The 16,709-nt window shown below is 41.6% G+C and overlaps 1 protein-coding gene across 1 annotated transcript; it reads right to left on the reverse strand.

Annotated features, from left to right (window-relative positions):
* Positions 1-1,392: 1,392 nt before the first annotated feature.
* Positions 1,393-15,407, reverse strand: LOC139316009 (leukocyte elastase inhibitor-like). Its single transcript, XM_070942552.1, has 7 exons — positions 15,387-15,407; positions 15,033-15,216; positions 13,983-14,120; positions 8,892-9,009; positions 3,322-3,464; positions 2,584-2,751; positions 1,393-1,866 (listed from the first exon to the last, which is right to left on the reverse strand). Exons 2-7 carry the CDS (start codon positions 15,198-15,200, stop codon positions 1,459-1,461), a joined length of 1,143 nt encoding a protein of 380 aa, XP_070798653.1. The 5' UTR covers positions 15,201-15,216; positions 15,387-15,407; the 3' UTR covers positions 1,393-1,458.
* Positions 15,408-16,709: the final 1,302 nt, after the last annotated feature.

The following is a 16,709-nucleotide window of genomic DNA, read 5'->3' on the forward strand; positions in this document are numbered from 1 at the left end:
TTGAAGTGGAAATAAATAGCTGCACATTCCTAAATCATTTTATACTACAAAGAATATTTTATTGCATGCCTTATATAAAATGTAAGAATTGTGTGATAACCTTGGATAAAATACATATTATATAGGTAAAGAACAACTAAAATTGTTTGATTTAATCAAGGATATGAAGAGCATTATTTCAAAAAAAATAAAAAATAAGAATTTACCATCTTAGCTAATATTAGGCTTTTTCAATGGGACTAATAGAAGTATATATTTTAAACAATCCATAGAACTTAGAAAGGCCTAATTTTGACTTGTGTCCTTGATTGGAGCTTGATTTATCCCAGTCTATAAAGATATACTGCATTTGCACCTTAAACTGAAAAAAAAAACTCCTTATAATTGAAATGTAACTTGAGAAAATATTTTTGAAACTGTGAAAATAAAGTTAATTTACAACCATCGCTGTTTCCATTTTATAATTGGAAATTATTAAAATAATAATATAACTAAAAGACTTCAGTTATAATATTGTAAGCACTCTGTTGTTTGGTCTGAAATCTTATACTGTGTTCCTGAGATTTCGTTTTGCTAGCCTGGAGCTCCATCTGTAGATAGTTGTAAGAGGCGGGGAATGGGCTGGGAAGGAAAGGGAAGGGAAAGTAGTCATAAAGGCAAAATCATTGGCACCTTAGGAGAAAGCATGGGGGGGGGGCTTTCTTAAATATTTAAAGCAAGAATGCCTCTAAATCAGGAGTGTCGAACTGGATTTTTTCGAGGGCTGGGACAGCATTGTAGTTGTCCTCCACGGGCCGGGGAGGGGGAATGGATGGCAAATGTGACGGACAACTACTGAAGAACTCTGCCAGCCAAAATGGGGCAAAAAAAAATCAGAAAATTAGTAGATTGAGGTCACTGGTGATTCATATGTGAACAATTCTGCATTTACTAAATGATAAGCAAAGTACCAGAATTCTTCATAAGATACTTATTAAGACAAGTGCCAAATTGCTTTGTATTTTTAAGAACAAAAAAGAAGACACTTTCTGGATTCTTTATTATCAATGATTTTCAAGGACCAAAGAATCTGGACCAAAGACTCTTACATTATATTGAATGAAGGCCAACTTTATTTCAGTAATTCATCTGTTACTCATTTTAAAAATACAATGCACAGTAGCTGCCACTTGCCTGAGGGCTTCCAAAGAGCTCAAACTACAATTCCCAGAATTCCTGGCTAGTTGGAAATTAAAGGAACTGCAGTCAAATATCCCTGAATGTCGTAGATTAGAGATGGTTATAGGTTTGAGCAAAGTGTAAACATAAAAGCTGTTAACAGGCTCAGGAATTCAAAAAAATCAAAGATGGAAAATAACTGGAGGAACCCAACATGTTCATGAAAATTCCCCCAAGCAAGCAGAGAAACATGCGTATAATAGGAGGCTGGAAGTTGGTTTTATGTCTTAACGATACTCTTTATGGAGAAGCAAATCTACCAAAGAAAAGTATCGTGTTTGTTGGATTATGACGGATAAAAAATAGGAAAGGATGGTCAGCAATAAAATCCTCCCGCATGGGCAAACAAAGGAGCATAATCATAGCAGCAGTAGCTGCTGCTGCTTCAGTGCCCGCTTCATTTACTTCTAGAAAGGACTTGTGAACAATTTTAGACACATGGAGATCCTGAGCTCCTGACATTCCAGACAAATCAGCCTTGCCACTGTCAAACAAATCTACTAGCCCCAATGCTGCAAAGTAAGATTTAAGGTCATAGTTTTCTTCCAGCTGAAATTTAGGTAGATGTACATAGACGTCCATGCCGGAATCCATATTCTTTGGCTGGGTCCATTCTTGCAGTTTTTCCAAAGTAAGCTGCTTCTCCAGCTAAAAAGGCAGAGAAAGAGAAATAATCATTTGCATCATTGTGCCACAATATTTCCATTTCAGCAGAGAGATACATGTTGCTGAAAAACAGAATATCTCTGACTTCAGTATGAATGAATTTGCAGAGCCAGAGGGCACATTTCTCTACCCCAGACATGGTCTTTCTCTATGGGAAACAACAAAAATATGGCAGTGAACTGAGTGCAAGAGGGTTTCTGCCACATGCTAAACAATTTGCAGCTTTAACAGATGTTCAGATGGGAAAAAATTAACACAGAGTTTATAGCATAAACATTATTAGAACGAAACATACCAGTAGATTTTTTAAAAAAGTATTTTTAGGCAAAACCATGGTTGTCCTGTTCAAACTTAACATAAAAAGCTTTTATTTTATAGATACCTTACTGTTTATTATTTAAGATATTATTTAAATATAATCCAGATATAATCTATTTTCAACATTTTCACCTGAGATGATTAGGGATTCATAGTGTAGCAGAGAAGTCTTCATAGCAGAGAACTCTTGAAGATTTTCTGGAGATCCCGAGAATAAGGCAGCCTCTCTTCAGAACCCCACTGTGGAGCCACTCAATGCATCACATAAACCACAACTTTGTCTATGCGTATGGGTGATCCTACCAAGTGTTCATGTCATATTTAGAATAATTTAGTTTAGGACAAGAATTTTACAGCAGTAGCAAGAAACAATAGAATCACCTGTTCCAGGCCTGTGGAATTATCCTCAATGCTGTCAGGCAAAAGGATGATCATGCTAAGATCCTTTCCCTTGTATGGCAGTTCCAACACACGACACTTGCATTCAGGGATAAAACCAATGGGAAGCTTCTCTTTCATAAACATCATCTTCACATTCTTCTTTTCTCTCTGCATTATATTAAGAATATTACAGTGACGAGCTTATTAAACAACGAAGAAATAAAGATTCTGTATGCATAAGCAGAAATTGATAGAACTAGTTTCTGGGAAATATATCTTTGCAAACTTTATTAATATATACCTGTTCTTTGGAATCATACAACTCTGTTAAGCTATATGAATTTCATTTCCAGGTAGAAATAAACAGAACATCTAAACCAATTTAAAAATTACAGTAAACCAAGGGGAAAAAACTACCTGTAGTATAAAAAAATAAAAACTGCTTTATTGTTTTCCTTCATGTATTAGAGCAAATAGACAAATGACCCACTAAATTCAGTAAAAAAAAAAAAATCAAAATAGAATTAGGTTTAATTTATGGGGAAAATGAGATTTGTAACTAGAGATTAGGCTCAAAGGAACTGATATAAGGCTTCAAAAACATGACTACAGATAAATTAGGATTATGTTTTCAGCACTATCATAAAAGCTTGATAACGCTTCATGTGAGTGATTATTGTTACACCTGCCTAAGCAACAAGTTGTTGTTACAGAAGTGAGACCAAAAAAATTATTTACCTTATTTAGTCTAAAAGGCTTGTCTTCAGTATCTTCTTCTTTAAATGCCTTTGCCCAGTTGCCTTTAAAGTAGACAGCATTCACCAAAACCAATTTAGTCATTTCATTGATGGATCCTTCAGATAACAACTCAGGGATTTTACCTTGATGGAGAAATTTTACAGTTCATTAGCTGTGCAAAGAACCGAGACTTAAATAATATTATTGGATAAATGAGATTAATCTAAATGTACTTCTTAAATGTACATTTCCCCTCTGAATTATCTTGTAAATATTTTTCTTGTAAAAAAATCCTGGATTAGCAAAAGCTGCTGTAAATGGCACTGGCCATTTCTGTCATGTGCTTATGGTGCCACAACTCCAGAATCAATCAGTCAATCGTCAATCAATCAAACAATCAATCAATTAATCAATCAATCAAAATAGAGCTGGAAGGGACTTTGGAGGCCTTTTAATTCAACCCCCTGCTCAATCAGGAGACCCTATACCATTTCAGACAAATGACTGTCCAGTCTCTTCTTAAAAACCTCCAGTGATGAAGCAGCTACAATTTCTGAAGGGAAGCTGTTTCACTGGTTAATTGTCCTCACTGTTAAGAGGTTTCTCCTTATTTCCAGGTTGCTTCTCTCCTTCATTAGTTTCCATCCATTGTTTCTTGTCTTGCCCTCTGGTGCTTTGGTAAATAAGTTGACCCTCTCCTCTTTGTGGCAACCTCTCAAAATACTGGAATACTGCTGTTCATGGTACTCTGCTAATACTGGAATACTAGCCAACCCCAAAATTACCTCAATTTAAAATAAAATCCTCTTTTAAATCAATATACCGTATTTTCCGGCGTATAAGACGACTTTTTAACCCAGGAAAATCATCTCAAAAGTCGGGGGTCGTCTTATACGCCGGGTACCCGAATCTGAGTTGCTGGCGCTGACCGATGACACTTTGGGAGCGCCGGCAACATTGAGGGGAAGCTGTATTCCGAATTAGTTCCAACCTACAAGAGGTGCCAGGCAGTGCAGGGCCCACGAGAAAGGAACGCATCCCCACTCTACCCCGGAATTCGGATCACCTTCCTTCCTTTCCCAGCAGTCCACGGTGAAAGTGGCGCCGCGGTCGACCTGGGCCAGCGCCTTGCACACCTGGCTCTGCGTCTCCATTATGAGAAGCCCCATGCGACTTCGCATGTCTCCGCCCCAGTCGCGCAGCTCTCGCAATCCGCTCACCGGAGGAGCCATGAAGTGCTCGCACCGCCTTGCCAGATCTTCCTCGTCCTCCTTTCCCCACAGCTTTTCCCGTTGTAATTGCTGCTGCTGCTACCGCCGAGGCTGCTCCTTCATCTCCGCCCACCGCACCAGACCCAGCCCGGCCAGCACCGCCGTGGCTCCCGCAGTCCAAGCGGATCGGCGCCCGGGCTCGCAGGCGAAGGGTGGGAGTGCGCAGCGCACTTTCCTGGCTTGGCGCCGATCCGGACGGCTGCAGAAAGAACTGGGCACCGGCTGTCATGTCTTTTCTGCTGTGCCGGGTTCGGCACCTGGGCTCCTGGGGTTTAAGCCTTTGGGCCGGCCCGTGCTGCTCCAGGATGTTCGCTTCGGGCTCCTTGGAATTGCTGCTGGGCGCTTCTTCCCGTTGGGGCGATGGTGAGTGGACTGCAGGAGCCACGGCGGACTCCTTCCCCACGAGGTATTGCTCTGCATTTCACCACCTCTTCCAGGCTCGCAGCCACCCACCATCGCCCCAACGGGAAGAAGCGCCCAGCAGCAATTCCAAGGAGCCCGAAGCGAACATCCTGGAGCAGCACGGGCTGGCCCAGAGGCTTAAACCCCGGGAGCCCAGGTGCCGAACCCCGCACAGCAGAAAAGACATGACAGCCGGTGCCCAGTTCGTTCTGCAGCTGTCCGGATCAGCGTCCGGGCTCGCAGGCAAAGGGTGGGAGTGCGCAGCGCATTTTCCTGGCTTGCTTACCTTAGCTCAGTGGTTGGGGGGTCAAACAACCCTTTCACAGGGGTTTTGATGGTGGTGCAATACAGAAAAACGAGCGCAGCCCTCGCCATCCGGAATGAATGGTGCTGTTGTGGCGGTGGGGGAGGGGGCGGCAGAAGCGGGAAGAAGTGGTGTTTGCGATGGCTGGAAGCTGTGGGAGTGAAGCACTACTTTCATTTGTACGGCAGCAGCATTCCACCTTGGTATATTTGTGTCAGGAGTGGCGCAAGGCAGCCTTTGTTTCCTGCTGCCTGGGACTCAGAGTGGTAAATGGCGTCTGATCCGGAGAGCTGCTGGATTTTGCTCTCTAATCCGGCTGCCAAATCGGCCCCCTGCAAACTCTCGTCTCTCAAGGAGCGCTCCCTGAAACGGGGCTGGAAACTTTGGTTGGACTGCTTGAGAGAGGAGAGCTTGCAGGGGGGCGATCTGGTGTCTGCAATGGAGAGCGGCATCCAGCTTTTTCTCTCCGCTATAAGAGCGCTGTAAGAGCAGCAGCCCTCATCTCCTAATGTTTGGGACTCGGAGCGGTAAATGGTGACTGGTCCGGGGAGCAGCTGGATTTTGCAGTCCCAAGCATTAGGAGATGAGGGCTGCCGCTCTTACAGCGCTCTTACAGCGGAGAGAAAAAGCCGGATGCCGCTCTCCGTTGCAGACACCAGATCGCCCCCCTGCAAGCTCTCCTCTCTCAAGCAGTCCAACCAAAGTTTCCAGCCCCGCTTCAGGGAGCGCTCCTCGAGAGACGAGAGTTTGCAGGGGGCCGATCTGGCATCCAGATTAGAGAGCAAAATCCAGCTGCTCTCCGGATCAGACGCTATTTACCGCTCTGAGTCCCAAGCAGCAGGAAACAAAGGCTGCCTTGCGCCGCAAATATAGCAAGGCAGAATCCTGATGCTGCACTTTCAGCAGACAGATGAGGGCTGCCTTGGCCATCAGCTGGCGCAAATATACCAAGGCGAATGCTCATGCCGCACAAGTTCAAGTAGTGCTTCGCTCCCACACTTCTTCCGGCCCTCAGTCTCTCAGGGAGATGCTTGACTTCCTCTCAGCCCCAAGACACTGGCTGGCCCATGAGATGAGAGAGAGAGAGAATGAGAGAGAAAGAGAGAATCAGAATGAGACAGAGAGAGAAAGAGACAAAGAATGAAAGAGAGAGAAAGACAGAATGAAAGAGAATGAGAGAAAGAGACAGAGAGAATCAGAGAGAGAGAGTGAGAGAGAGAGAATGAGAGACAGAGAAAGAGACAGAATCAAAGAGAACCAAAGAATCAGAGAGAGAATGAGAGAGAGGGAGAGAAAATGAAAGAGAATCAGAATGAGAGAATCAGAATGAGAGGGAGAGAGTGGGGAGAGAGAGAAAGAGGGGGAGAGAGAGAAAGAGAAAGAGCGGGAGGGAGAAAGAGAAAGTGGGGGGAGAGAAAGGGGGACAGAGAGAAAGAGAGAATGAGAGAGAGAGTGGGGGGAGAGAAAGAGAGTGGGAGAAAGAGAGAGAAAGGGGGGAGAAAGAGAATGAGAGAGAAAGAGTGGGAGAGAGAGAAAGAATGAGAAAGAGGGGAGAGAAAGGGAAAGAGTGGGGGAAAGAAAGAATGAAAAAGAGGGGGAGAGAGAAAGAGAATGAGAGAGGGGGGAGAGAGAAAGAGAGAATGAGAAAGAGTGGGAGAGAAAGAAAGAGAGGGAGAGAGAGAGAAAGCGAAAATGAGAGAGAGAGAAAGAGAGAATGAGAGAGAAAGAGTGGGAGACAGAGAGAGAGAGAGACAGAGAGGATGGAGAGTGCCTGAAGGACCCCATCCCGTACTGGGAGTCCAGGTGCTTCAGCAAGCGGGACACTGGATTTGTATTAGTGGTCTGCGAAATTTAAAATTATGAAGTTGGTGGTCCCTGAGGTCCAAAAGGTTGGGGACCCCTGGCCTAAGACCATCGGAAAACACATATTTTTGATGGTTTTAGGAATAACTTTATCGTTGGGGGTCACCACAACATGAGGAACTGTATTAAAGGGTCGCGGCATTAGGAAGGTTGAGAACCACTGCCTTAGCTGCTTGCCTTGCTTCGCTTGCCTGAATCCATTCCATCAGCAAGCAACTCCCTGCCTGCAACCAAGCAGGCAGGGAATTGTGGACTTCAACTCCCAGAATTCCTCAGCCAGCAAAACAAAGCTGGCTGAGGAATTGTGGGAGTTGAAGTCTACAAGTCTTAAAGTTGCCAAGGTTGGAGACCCCTGTTCTATTGGGTACGTAAGTTTTTTTCCCCTTTGGGATCTTTAAAAAAAAATAGTTAATTGGGGTTTTTTTTAGTTCTTTTTTAGACCTAGCCATTTAAAGTTTAGGAAGTTTTAAATTTAGCTTTCATATAAAAATAAAAATAAAATAAAATAAAATAATATTTGTGTAGCTGAGATTTAGTGTGTTTCTGTAGTGTTTCACTCTAACTACACAAACACACAAAATCTCACAAAGCTGTATGTGGAATTTTGTGTGTGTGAAGTGTGAAAGTTGGGTTTTTGGGCTTTTTGTGGCTGTGTGAAGTTCCTGCTTGTTGCAGGGGCCATTTTGGGTCTAGCACAGCTACTTTTACATTATGGATGAGCCAGTTGTGTTGTGTTGTGTTGTGTTGTGTTGTGTTGTGTGTGTGTAAAGCGTGAAAGTTGTTTTTTGGGGCTTTTTGGGGCTGTGTGAGGTTCCTGTTTGTTTCAGGGGCCATTTTGGGTCTAGCACAGCTGCTTTTACATTGTGGGTGAGCCAGTTGATGTTTTTTTAATTTTTATTTGGTGTGCGTTGGAAGAGGGGTAGTCTTATACGGCGAGTATAGCCCAAACCCTATATTTTAACAGGAAAAGTAGGGGGTCGTCTTATACGCCCAGTCGTCTTATACGCCGGAAAATACGGTATTAGTCAAAACATTCAGTGTTTTTAATATTCATTTGCTGAGGTAACATCAGCCCCAACACTCCTGGCCTTCTGGAAGAGTCTTAAAATCTGGCTCTGCTGGCTGGTCTGGAGCCCCGACAGGAGGGTTCCAAGGGGGGGGGGTGGCTGATGGGATAGGGAGAAGATCCCCATCCTCATTTCCTGTCTTATTGGTTTTTGGTCTATTTATTCTTTCTAAACGTTAATTATTTTGTATTGTCTTTCTCTTTTTATCATTTTATAAGATCCCCAAAGTCACTTAAAAAGTGAAATAAGCAGCATATAAATTTAATTAATAAAATAAAAGAATGTGAGTTGCATTAAGCAGACCCATTGATATGTAATGTCCACTTTCTAAGTTTCTCTCAGGAAATAGTCTAAGGGCAAGGACAATGTGGAACATTCATTTATGGTGTCCTGTGTATCTGTGGGTTGTTCCCAAACTTGTGTTTTATCAGACTTCTTATGCCGGCCCAAAATACCTTTCATCAAGATACATGCTGCTAACTGGATCCCTTATTAACCACTATACAAAAAGAACCCATTCTATAAGATTAACTGTTCCAAACTATTATTTTGCTTTCTCTTTTATCAATTCTGGAAATTGGTCTTTTATGGCAGCAAATAAAAGTAAGGGTTTGACTTGCAACGAAAAGATAAAACTATAGTTGTTGGTTTTTTAAATCTCACCTTCAGTCTGCTGTTCAACCCATTGGTTAATTTCCTTTTTTGCCTTGTCTGGAGCATTTGAGAAGTCCACTGTGGATAATTCAGCTCCATACATATACTGGGTGCTAGTCAAGAAACCCTAGCAAAATAAGACATATAATATTTATAAATTATAAAATAAATATAATTATTGTGGATAGCAGGAGGAGAAGCATGTACATTTAATAAATAATAAATACTAAGAATTATCATCTCCAATCAATTAGAGATCCAATTAATCTCCCTGTTCCTACTTGGCAGCCTTTGCCTTCATCAGTCATGTGTGGGAATCAGGTGGCCATAGTATATGTGTAGACCAGTCTAACTGGTTGGACACTGTATGGAGCTTGGCACCGAAATAATCTGAGTAGAAAAAGCGGGTTCATATGGATACTCTCTGAAGGGCCCTATTCGTTCTCTCTTTGTTAATAACATAGGCTGTGCCTGTATAAGCAGAGACATCTCCTTGTAGAACATTCCTGAGGGTTGAGGTAATCTGATAACGGAAGATGGGCCCCTTGGCTAGCAGCAAATAGCCAGAGTTAAGTTTTGTTAAGTTTTGTTTTTACCTTTAGTATCGCTTTCCTAGAATTCACGTGATTTACTGTAATATGGTAGGATGTGAAAGTTATGTCCAGATATGGAGAAAATCCTTTGTATCACAGATGTAATATGAGAATGTATAGCTGTAATCATGCCTTCTGATACGCCCTATACCCTTGTATAATAAAAGAGGGTGACGGAGTCAGCTCTGGGCTCTCTCATCCCGAGAAACACCTGTCCTTGTGTTATCTCTAATCTGAACCATTCATGAGGAGCCCACCAGGATGATTGCAACAGTCATGCTGTAGAATTTTCTAACTGCATTCAATCAAGCACTCATAATGGCATAATGAAGACATGTCTCTATCTAAAAGGCTGACGTAGTCTGTGTTGAAATTTTCCAATTCACTGTCATGATAACCAAGTTTAGGCTGAAAAACACAACTAGCCCGAAGAGAAAAAGTGGACTATTCTGCGTGAGATCTTAAATCTAGACCTCCCTGCTCTTCTTCAGTACTTTAACCATGATACAGGATTAAGCATCATGTGTTTTGACTGGAATGTAACCTGAACGGAATGGTCTTTGAAAAAAGTTTTTTCTTCTGAAAAGAGATGCATATTATACATACAATTTGTAATCTAATTGGAAAATCTGGATCTATCTCATAAGGTGAGCTGCAATACTTCTACATCTCACAAGAAAGATGGCTGTAAGTGGATAAAACAGAGAAAAAGAATGAACCTATAAATTGCATATTTCATAGCTGTGATGGAATGTGCACCTGGAGAAGCAATGGGGGGGGAGGAAATTTTAGCGAACACGGTGTTTTCCCAGAGACACACTCAGATTAAGTGGCTGTGCAATCCCAAAATGGAGGAGAGAGAGGGGAAGAGGTTCAGGGTAGACACACCCTGGAATCTCTCAAGATATAGTACAGCGGTTCTCAACCTGGGGGTCGCGACCCCTTTGGGGGTCGAACGGCCATTTCACAGGGGTCGCCAAAGCCCTCTCTCGCCCCCCCCACACCTTCACTCACCCTCACCCTCTGCCTCTGTTGGATCGCCGGCCGTTCTTTTACCCCGCCCACTCCCAATCTATTGCTGCCTCCGGAGTCCCAGCTGATAGCTAGAGGGAAAAAAAACTTTAAATTCTTGCCGTGGGGCTTCAAAGAGCTAGCTGCAAAGAGGTAAATTCCTGGAGCAAGTTTTTTTCCCCCTAGCTATGCTGAAAAGAGAAAGCGAAAGCAGGGTCTTAGCTGCAATGTGACAAAATGAGGCAGAGAGATTTCTTTTTCTTTTTCCTCACCAAAAAAGGTAGGTACAAAACTGCGAACAATGGGAAATTTAGGGCAAGAGGAGGTTCAAGATTTTAAAACACAAAAGAAAAAAAGCTCTATTTAACTAGGGAATTGTAATAATTGAGATACTATTAATTGTATATTGTGTTGAAAGCAGAAACGGTTAAGTTGTGGTTTGGAGGAATATATGGGGGAAATTATTTGGTTTATTATTATTGGTAAATATAATTAATTGATTTGTAAGAAATTGGATTGCATGGAAATAATTGGAATATTCATGTTCATATTGATTAATATGCAAAAAAAGATAGTTATATAACTAATTGATTTATATTAAAATGTTGAATTTGAAAATAGATGACAATGCGAAGGGATATAATATAGAATAGAAGGGAAAAATTGAATTTGATTAAGATTAGAGATGAGGATGAAGGGTAATATTGGTTTTTTAAAAAAATAGATGAGGAATAAATATGGTAAAAAGGAAATATAGAAATTGTAAATTTAATTGAAATGACTAAATACTGTGTTGGAAGAAATATCCTTCTAGGTTCTGCTCCAAGTGGGGAAAAAGACACTGGAAACACGGAGACTACTTGGAAAGATGGTTTAATGGTGGACAGGATCACATGGCTTGATGGGGCCCATTGTGTTAGTTTCTGTTGCTATTGTGTTGCAAATGTCCTTTGACAAAGGATTGACTTTCTGCCTCTGGCCCATTAACAAATGGTGGGGGGCAGGAAGGTGGGAGCTGCTTTGTCTGTAAAATATGCTTCTCCATTTCTCATCCAAGGAAATATAATATTCTGCCTTTTTAATATTTCCCAAAATATTTCATTCTTCTAGGAAAGGGGTGGGTGCTAACCTCCTACAACTGTTTAAATTTGTGAACCGGCCAAATATTCTGTTCAAAGAAAATACGTTGTATGTTTGTATGTGTGTTTCTAATTATTGCTATTTATTCCTATTTGTTCTCTTTTATTCTTTAAAGTTTAACAATTCATTCTTTATCTTAATATCTTTATATTTGTTTGGGGTTGGCTTTCTTCCCTTTCACCTTTTTTATTGTACAGCAATCTTTCTCCTCAAACCTACCACCTCTGTCTTTTCTTTCCTACTTACTTTCTCTCCCCCACCTTCTTCTTCTCCCTACTTCCTCTTCCTTTCTCCTTCCCCTCCTCTCTTCCTCCCTCTCTTACCCTCACTCCTACTCTAATTTCCCTTCCCTTCCTTCATCCCTCACTATTGCTGTATCCTTTTATGCATATGGACTACTCAGAGGGCTGAAAAAGTTATTTTTGACTGGTCCTTGCACTTTTGACCAGTCCTCGAACTTATGACTGTCCTCACAATTTATGTTTTTGCCCTATCTTGTCACCATGGTGAAGAGAACAGTTGTGAAATGAGTGACACGGTTGTTAAGAATGGTACAATGGGCATAAATGATGACCAGTCATAACTGCGAAGACCAGTCAAAAGTGCGAGGACCTGTCAGAAATCACATTTTTCAGCCCTCTGGGTAGTCATTTTGTGCACAGAGCCTTGGTAGTACAAGGGTTTAAGGCACCCTGTTATTAAGCTGCTTAAGACCAGCTGCCTGCAATTACTGCAGGGTTCGAATCTCGCCAAGGCTCAAGGTTGACTCAGCCTTCCATCCTTTCTAAGGTAGGTGAAATGAGGACCCAGTTTGTGGGGGCAATAAGCTGACTTTGTATAAATATACAAAAGGATGAAGGCTATTGCTGAGCACATTGTAAGCCACCCTGAGTCTTCGGAGAAGGGCGGCATATAAATCAAATTAAAATAAAATAAAATAATAAAATAAAATACTCAGAGGGCTAAAAAAGTTATTTTTGACTGGTCCTCGCACTTTTGACCAGTCCTCGAATTTACGACTGTCCTCACATTTTACGTTTTTTGCCCTATCTTGTCACCATGATGAAGAGAAGCAGTTGTGAAATGAGTGACACGGTTGTTAAGAATGCCGCAACGGGCATAAATGTGAGGATGGTCATAAGTGTGAGGACCAGTCAAAAGTGCGAGGACCTGTCAGAAATGACTTTTTTCAGCCCTCTGAGTAGTCCCTATACACATAGCCATGGCCACCTGGTCACATGACCAGCTAGCCATGCCCACCCAGTCACATGACCTCCAAGCCACGCCCACAGAATAAGCCATGCCCACAGAACCGGCAGTAAAAAAAATTTAGAACCCACCCCTGGTTGGGGGTCACCACAATATGAGGAACTGTATTAAAGGGTCGCGGCATTAGGAAGGTTGAGAACCACTGATATAGTAGGTTAGATCAGTGGTCCCCAACCTTTTTATCGCCGCGGCCCGCTGAGCGCGCGCAGGGGTGGGGCCGCGGCCCGCTGAGCGTGCGCAGGGGTGGGGCCGCGGCCCGCTGAGCGCGCGCAGGGGTGGGGCGACGGCCCAGGAGCCTTTGCGCAGGCCCATTGCGCACGGCCCAGGAGCCTTTGCGCAGGCCCATTGCGCACGGCCCAGGAGCCTGAGCCTTTGCGCAGGCCCATTGCGCACGGCCCAGGAGCCTTTGTGCTGAAGCGTTCCTGTCCCCCGGCCGCTGCGCGGCCCGGTGCCAGGTACTTCACGGCCCGGCACCGGTCCGCGGACCGGGGGTTGGGGACCACTGGGTTAGATGGTTATAAACTCCATTTGGCAAGATTCTGTCCATTACGTATAAGAAAATGAGTGACTGGATGTGATTGGCTCTCACTGTATCATCTTTGGGCTGGGCTGATCATAGCAGTAAGAGAGATTCAAGATTCACTTAAAGCAAAGGATAACTGTATTGATGAATTTCATAGTCTAATAAAATTTGAAATTCATCTATAAAGCCATTCTGATGGTCCATTTATTATTATTATTATTATTATTATTATTATTATTATTATTATTATTATTATTATTATTATTTAATTTGATTTGATTTATATGCCGCCCTTCTCCGGAGACTCAGGGAGGCTTACAGTGCGTTAAGCAATAGCCTTCATACCTTTGTATATTTTTATACAAAGTCAGCTTATTGCCCCCACAAACTGGGTCCTCAATTTACCTACCTTAGAAAGGATGAAAGGCTGAGTCAACCTTGAGCCTGGCGAGATTCGATCTTACTTTAATTGCAGACAGCTGGTGTTAAATTACAGTGCTTAGTCTGTTGAGCTATCCAGGCTCCTTCTATTATTGATGTTTATTTATTTAGCAATCTACTTACAGACAAAAAGTTGAAAGTTTTTTCTCCATACAATCTATTAGCAAGTTTCAGAATGTAGGGTGCATTGCTCTGGTTAATTTTAGTATTGAGCGTGTGGAATACTGAATGAAGGTCTTCAACACCATCAAAATGAAATGTCTGCATGGAAAAGATAAATCCTACTTTAGTACCAATAAGAACAGTGAAATTAGGGTTAGTGCTAAAATTTTTTGTCTAAGAACAATGGAGACATTTCAGAAATCTACAGACTCACAGGTAGAAAGCATACATAAACAAACAGTACGATGGACCATTCTTTGCAAATGTAGGTTTCATCTTAATAGAGGCGCATACAATTTCTAAGATTAATACAATGGGTTATACATATACAAGGAAAAATTGGGGATTTATCAAAGCCTGAATGCGTTTGCTATATATTCTGTCGGGAAAATAACAAAATAGGTTGCTTTATTCAAAATTACCTTAGGGTATCAGTTACAGAATCTATGTAGACTATGGCACAAAACTAATTGGAACGGATAAGGAAAAAGTTGAACGTTTTGATAAGAAATGATTTTTTGAGAAAGCATAGCAAGACAGTAGAGAATGTTTCATTTGAATGCAACGGAGAGCATCAGAACATTTATTTTCAATTTTGTTCTTACACCCTTATTCCATACAGGTTGGGCAACTAACTATATGTGGAAAATCTAAACTAAGGGTTTTCAAACTTTCTCACAAAGTCAGACCTGTCAGTTAAGAACCTCTGGTCAATACGCCAAATTCAGTGATAGAAAATTGGAGTACGCTCTCGCTCTCTCTCTCTCTCTGTCTCTCTCTCTCTCTCCATACACACACACACATATCCCTTATTCTGTTGAAAATTGTTTATTCAGCAGAACATGATTCATCACATTAACATGATTCATCAAGTTAAATCCAAACATAATTTCCCTCTACTAGAGGCGGTTTTTCCAATATACAGCACTTAAAATTCAACTCTCCTTACAAAAGAGCCACATTTCCTCATATTAGCAGCCATACTAACATGTCAGAAAAATACCTGCTGACCTTCAAGAGTTCCGAGGCTGTGTTACCGCGGGCCCCTAAGACGACCATGGCCAGGGCGGATGATAAACTGAGCGGAGAAAAGAAAACGTTGCCGGTTGGGTGGGCTTCCTTCAATTTTTGGAAAAGATCCAGAGCAAACTGCGAGTTTGCATTAGCCAGTTTATCCATAGTGACCACTGGAAAGCTTAAAAACAAGGAAAGAAAGAAAGAAAGAAAGAAAGAAAGAAAGAAAGAAAGAAAGAAAGAAAGAAAGAAAGAAAGAAAGAAAGAAATATTTATTCCTCAGGCACCTTTGAAATTATAGCACCAATGCTGAGCAATGAAGACGGGAGAGTAAGGGCAAGCTTTAAATACCTTTAAACCCCAGGAGGAGGGGAGAGGAGAAGAGGCAGGGGGAAAGGTGGGGAGAGAAGGAAAACCGAAAGTGTCAGGAGTAGCAATATATATATCGTCTTCTTGTTAGGGAAAAAATATCCCATTCCCAGTATATTTTTAGAAATAGCGCTGATATGGAAATCATCCTTCAACGTGGCTTGTCAACCACATGCCAGAGAAATGGAATGTAGATACATTATCCACTTTATTGCTTGGAAAAAATAAAGAGGAAACAGGAAAAAGGGGCACAGGATTAAAAATAGTAATAATTGTTTATAACTTTGTTTTAGGAAAGGAGAGGAGAGGAGGAGAGGAGAGGAGAGGAGGAACGAGGAAAGGAGGTGGGGAGAGAGAAGGAAAACCGAAAGTGTCAGGAGTAGCAATATACATATCGTCTTCTTGTTAGGGAAAAAAATACCCCACTCCCAGTATATTTTTAGAAATAGCCCTGATATGTAAATCATCCTTCAACGTGGCTTGTCAACCACATGCCAGAGAAATGGAATGTAGATACATTATCCACTTTATTGCTTGGAAAAAATAAAGAGGAAACAGGAAAAAGGGGCACAGGATTAAAAATAGTAATAATTGTTTATAACTTTGTTTTACAGGGGAAAATTCAAGAGCAAAACATGAAATCATTAAATCTAAAGGACTGCTATCCTTTATAATAAAGGGTGTATGGTCACTAGAATTATAAATATTATCTACAGTGCATTCAGAAAGTATTCAGACCCCCTTCACTTTTGTCAATTTTGTTCTGCTGCAGCCTGATTCCACAGTTGTTGAAATTCATTTGTTGTTTCCTCATTAATCTACATTCAGTATCCCATAATGACAAACTGAAAACAGAATTTTAGAAATGTCTCTAAATTTATTAAAAAGAAAAAAGCTGAAATATCCATACTTATGCCATAATACTTGGCTTAAGTATTCAGGCTCTTTGCAACAATGCATGAAATTTATCTGTGGTGCCTCCCAATTCTCTCACCCCATTTTACGACCTTTCTTGCTGCTGTTGTTAAGTGAATCACCATGGTTACTAAGTTACTATGGTGTAACCATGTTACCTTAGTAACATGGTTGTGGAATGAATTGGGCTTCCCCACTGAGTTTGCTTGTCAGGAGGTTGCAAAAGGGGATCATATGACCCCCCAGGCACTGCAACCGTCGTAAATATGAATCAGTTGCCAAGCATCTCAATTTGGATAATTTGGATCACATGATCATGGAGATGCTGCAATGTGTGAAAAGCATTCAGAAGGAATTTTTTTTAGTGCTGTTGTAACTTCGAAAGGTCAC

Source organism: Pituophis catenifer, unplaced genomic scaffold (genome assembly GCF_029215685.1).
Source record: "Pituophis catenifer annectens isolate HBS135680 unplaced genomic scaffold, rPitCat1.0.hap2 SCAF_3, whole genome shotgun sequence".
NCBI classification, from domain to species: Eukaryota; Metazoa; Chordata; class Lepidosauria; order Squamata; family Colubridae; genus Pituophis; species Pituophis catenifer.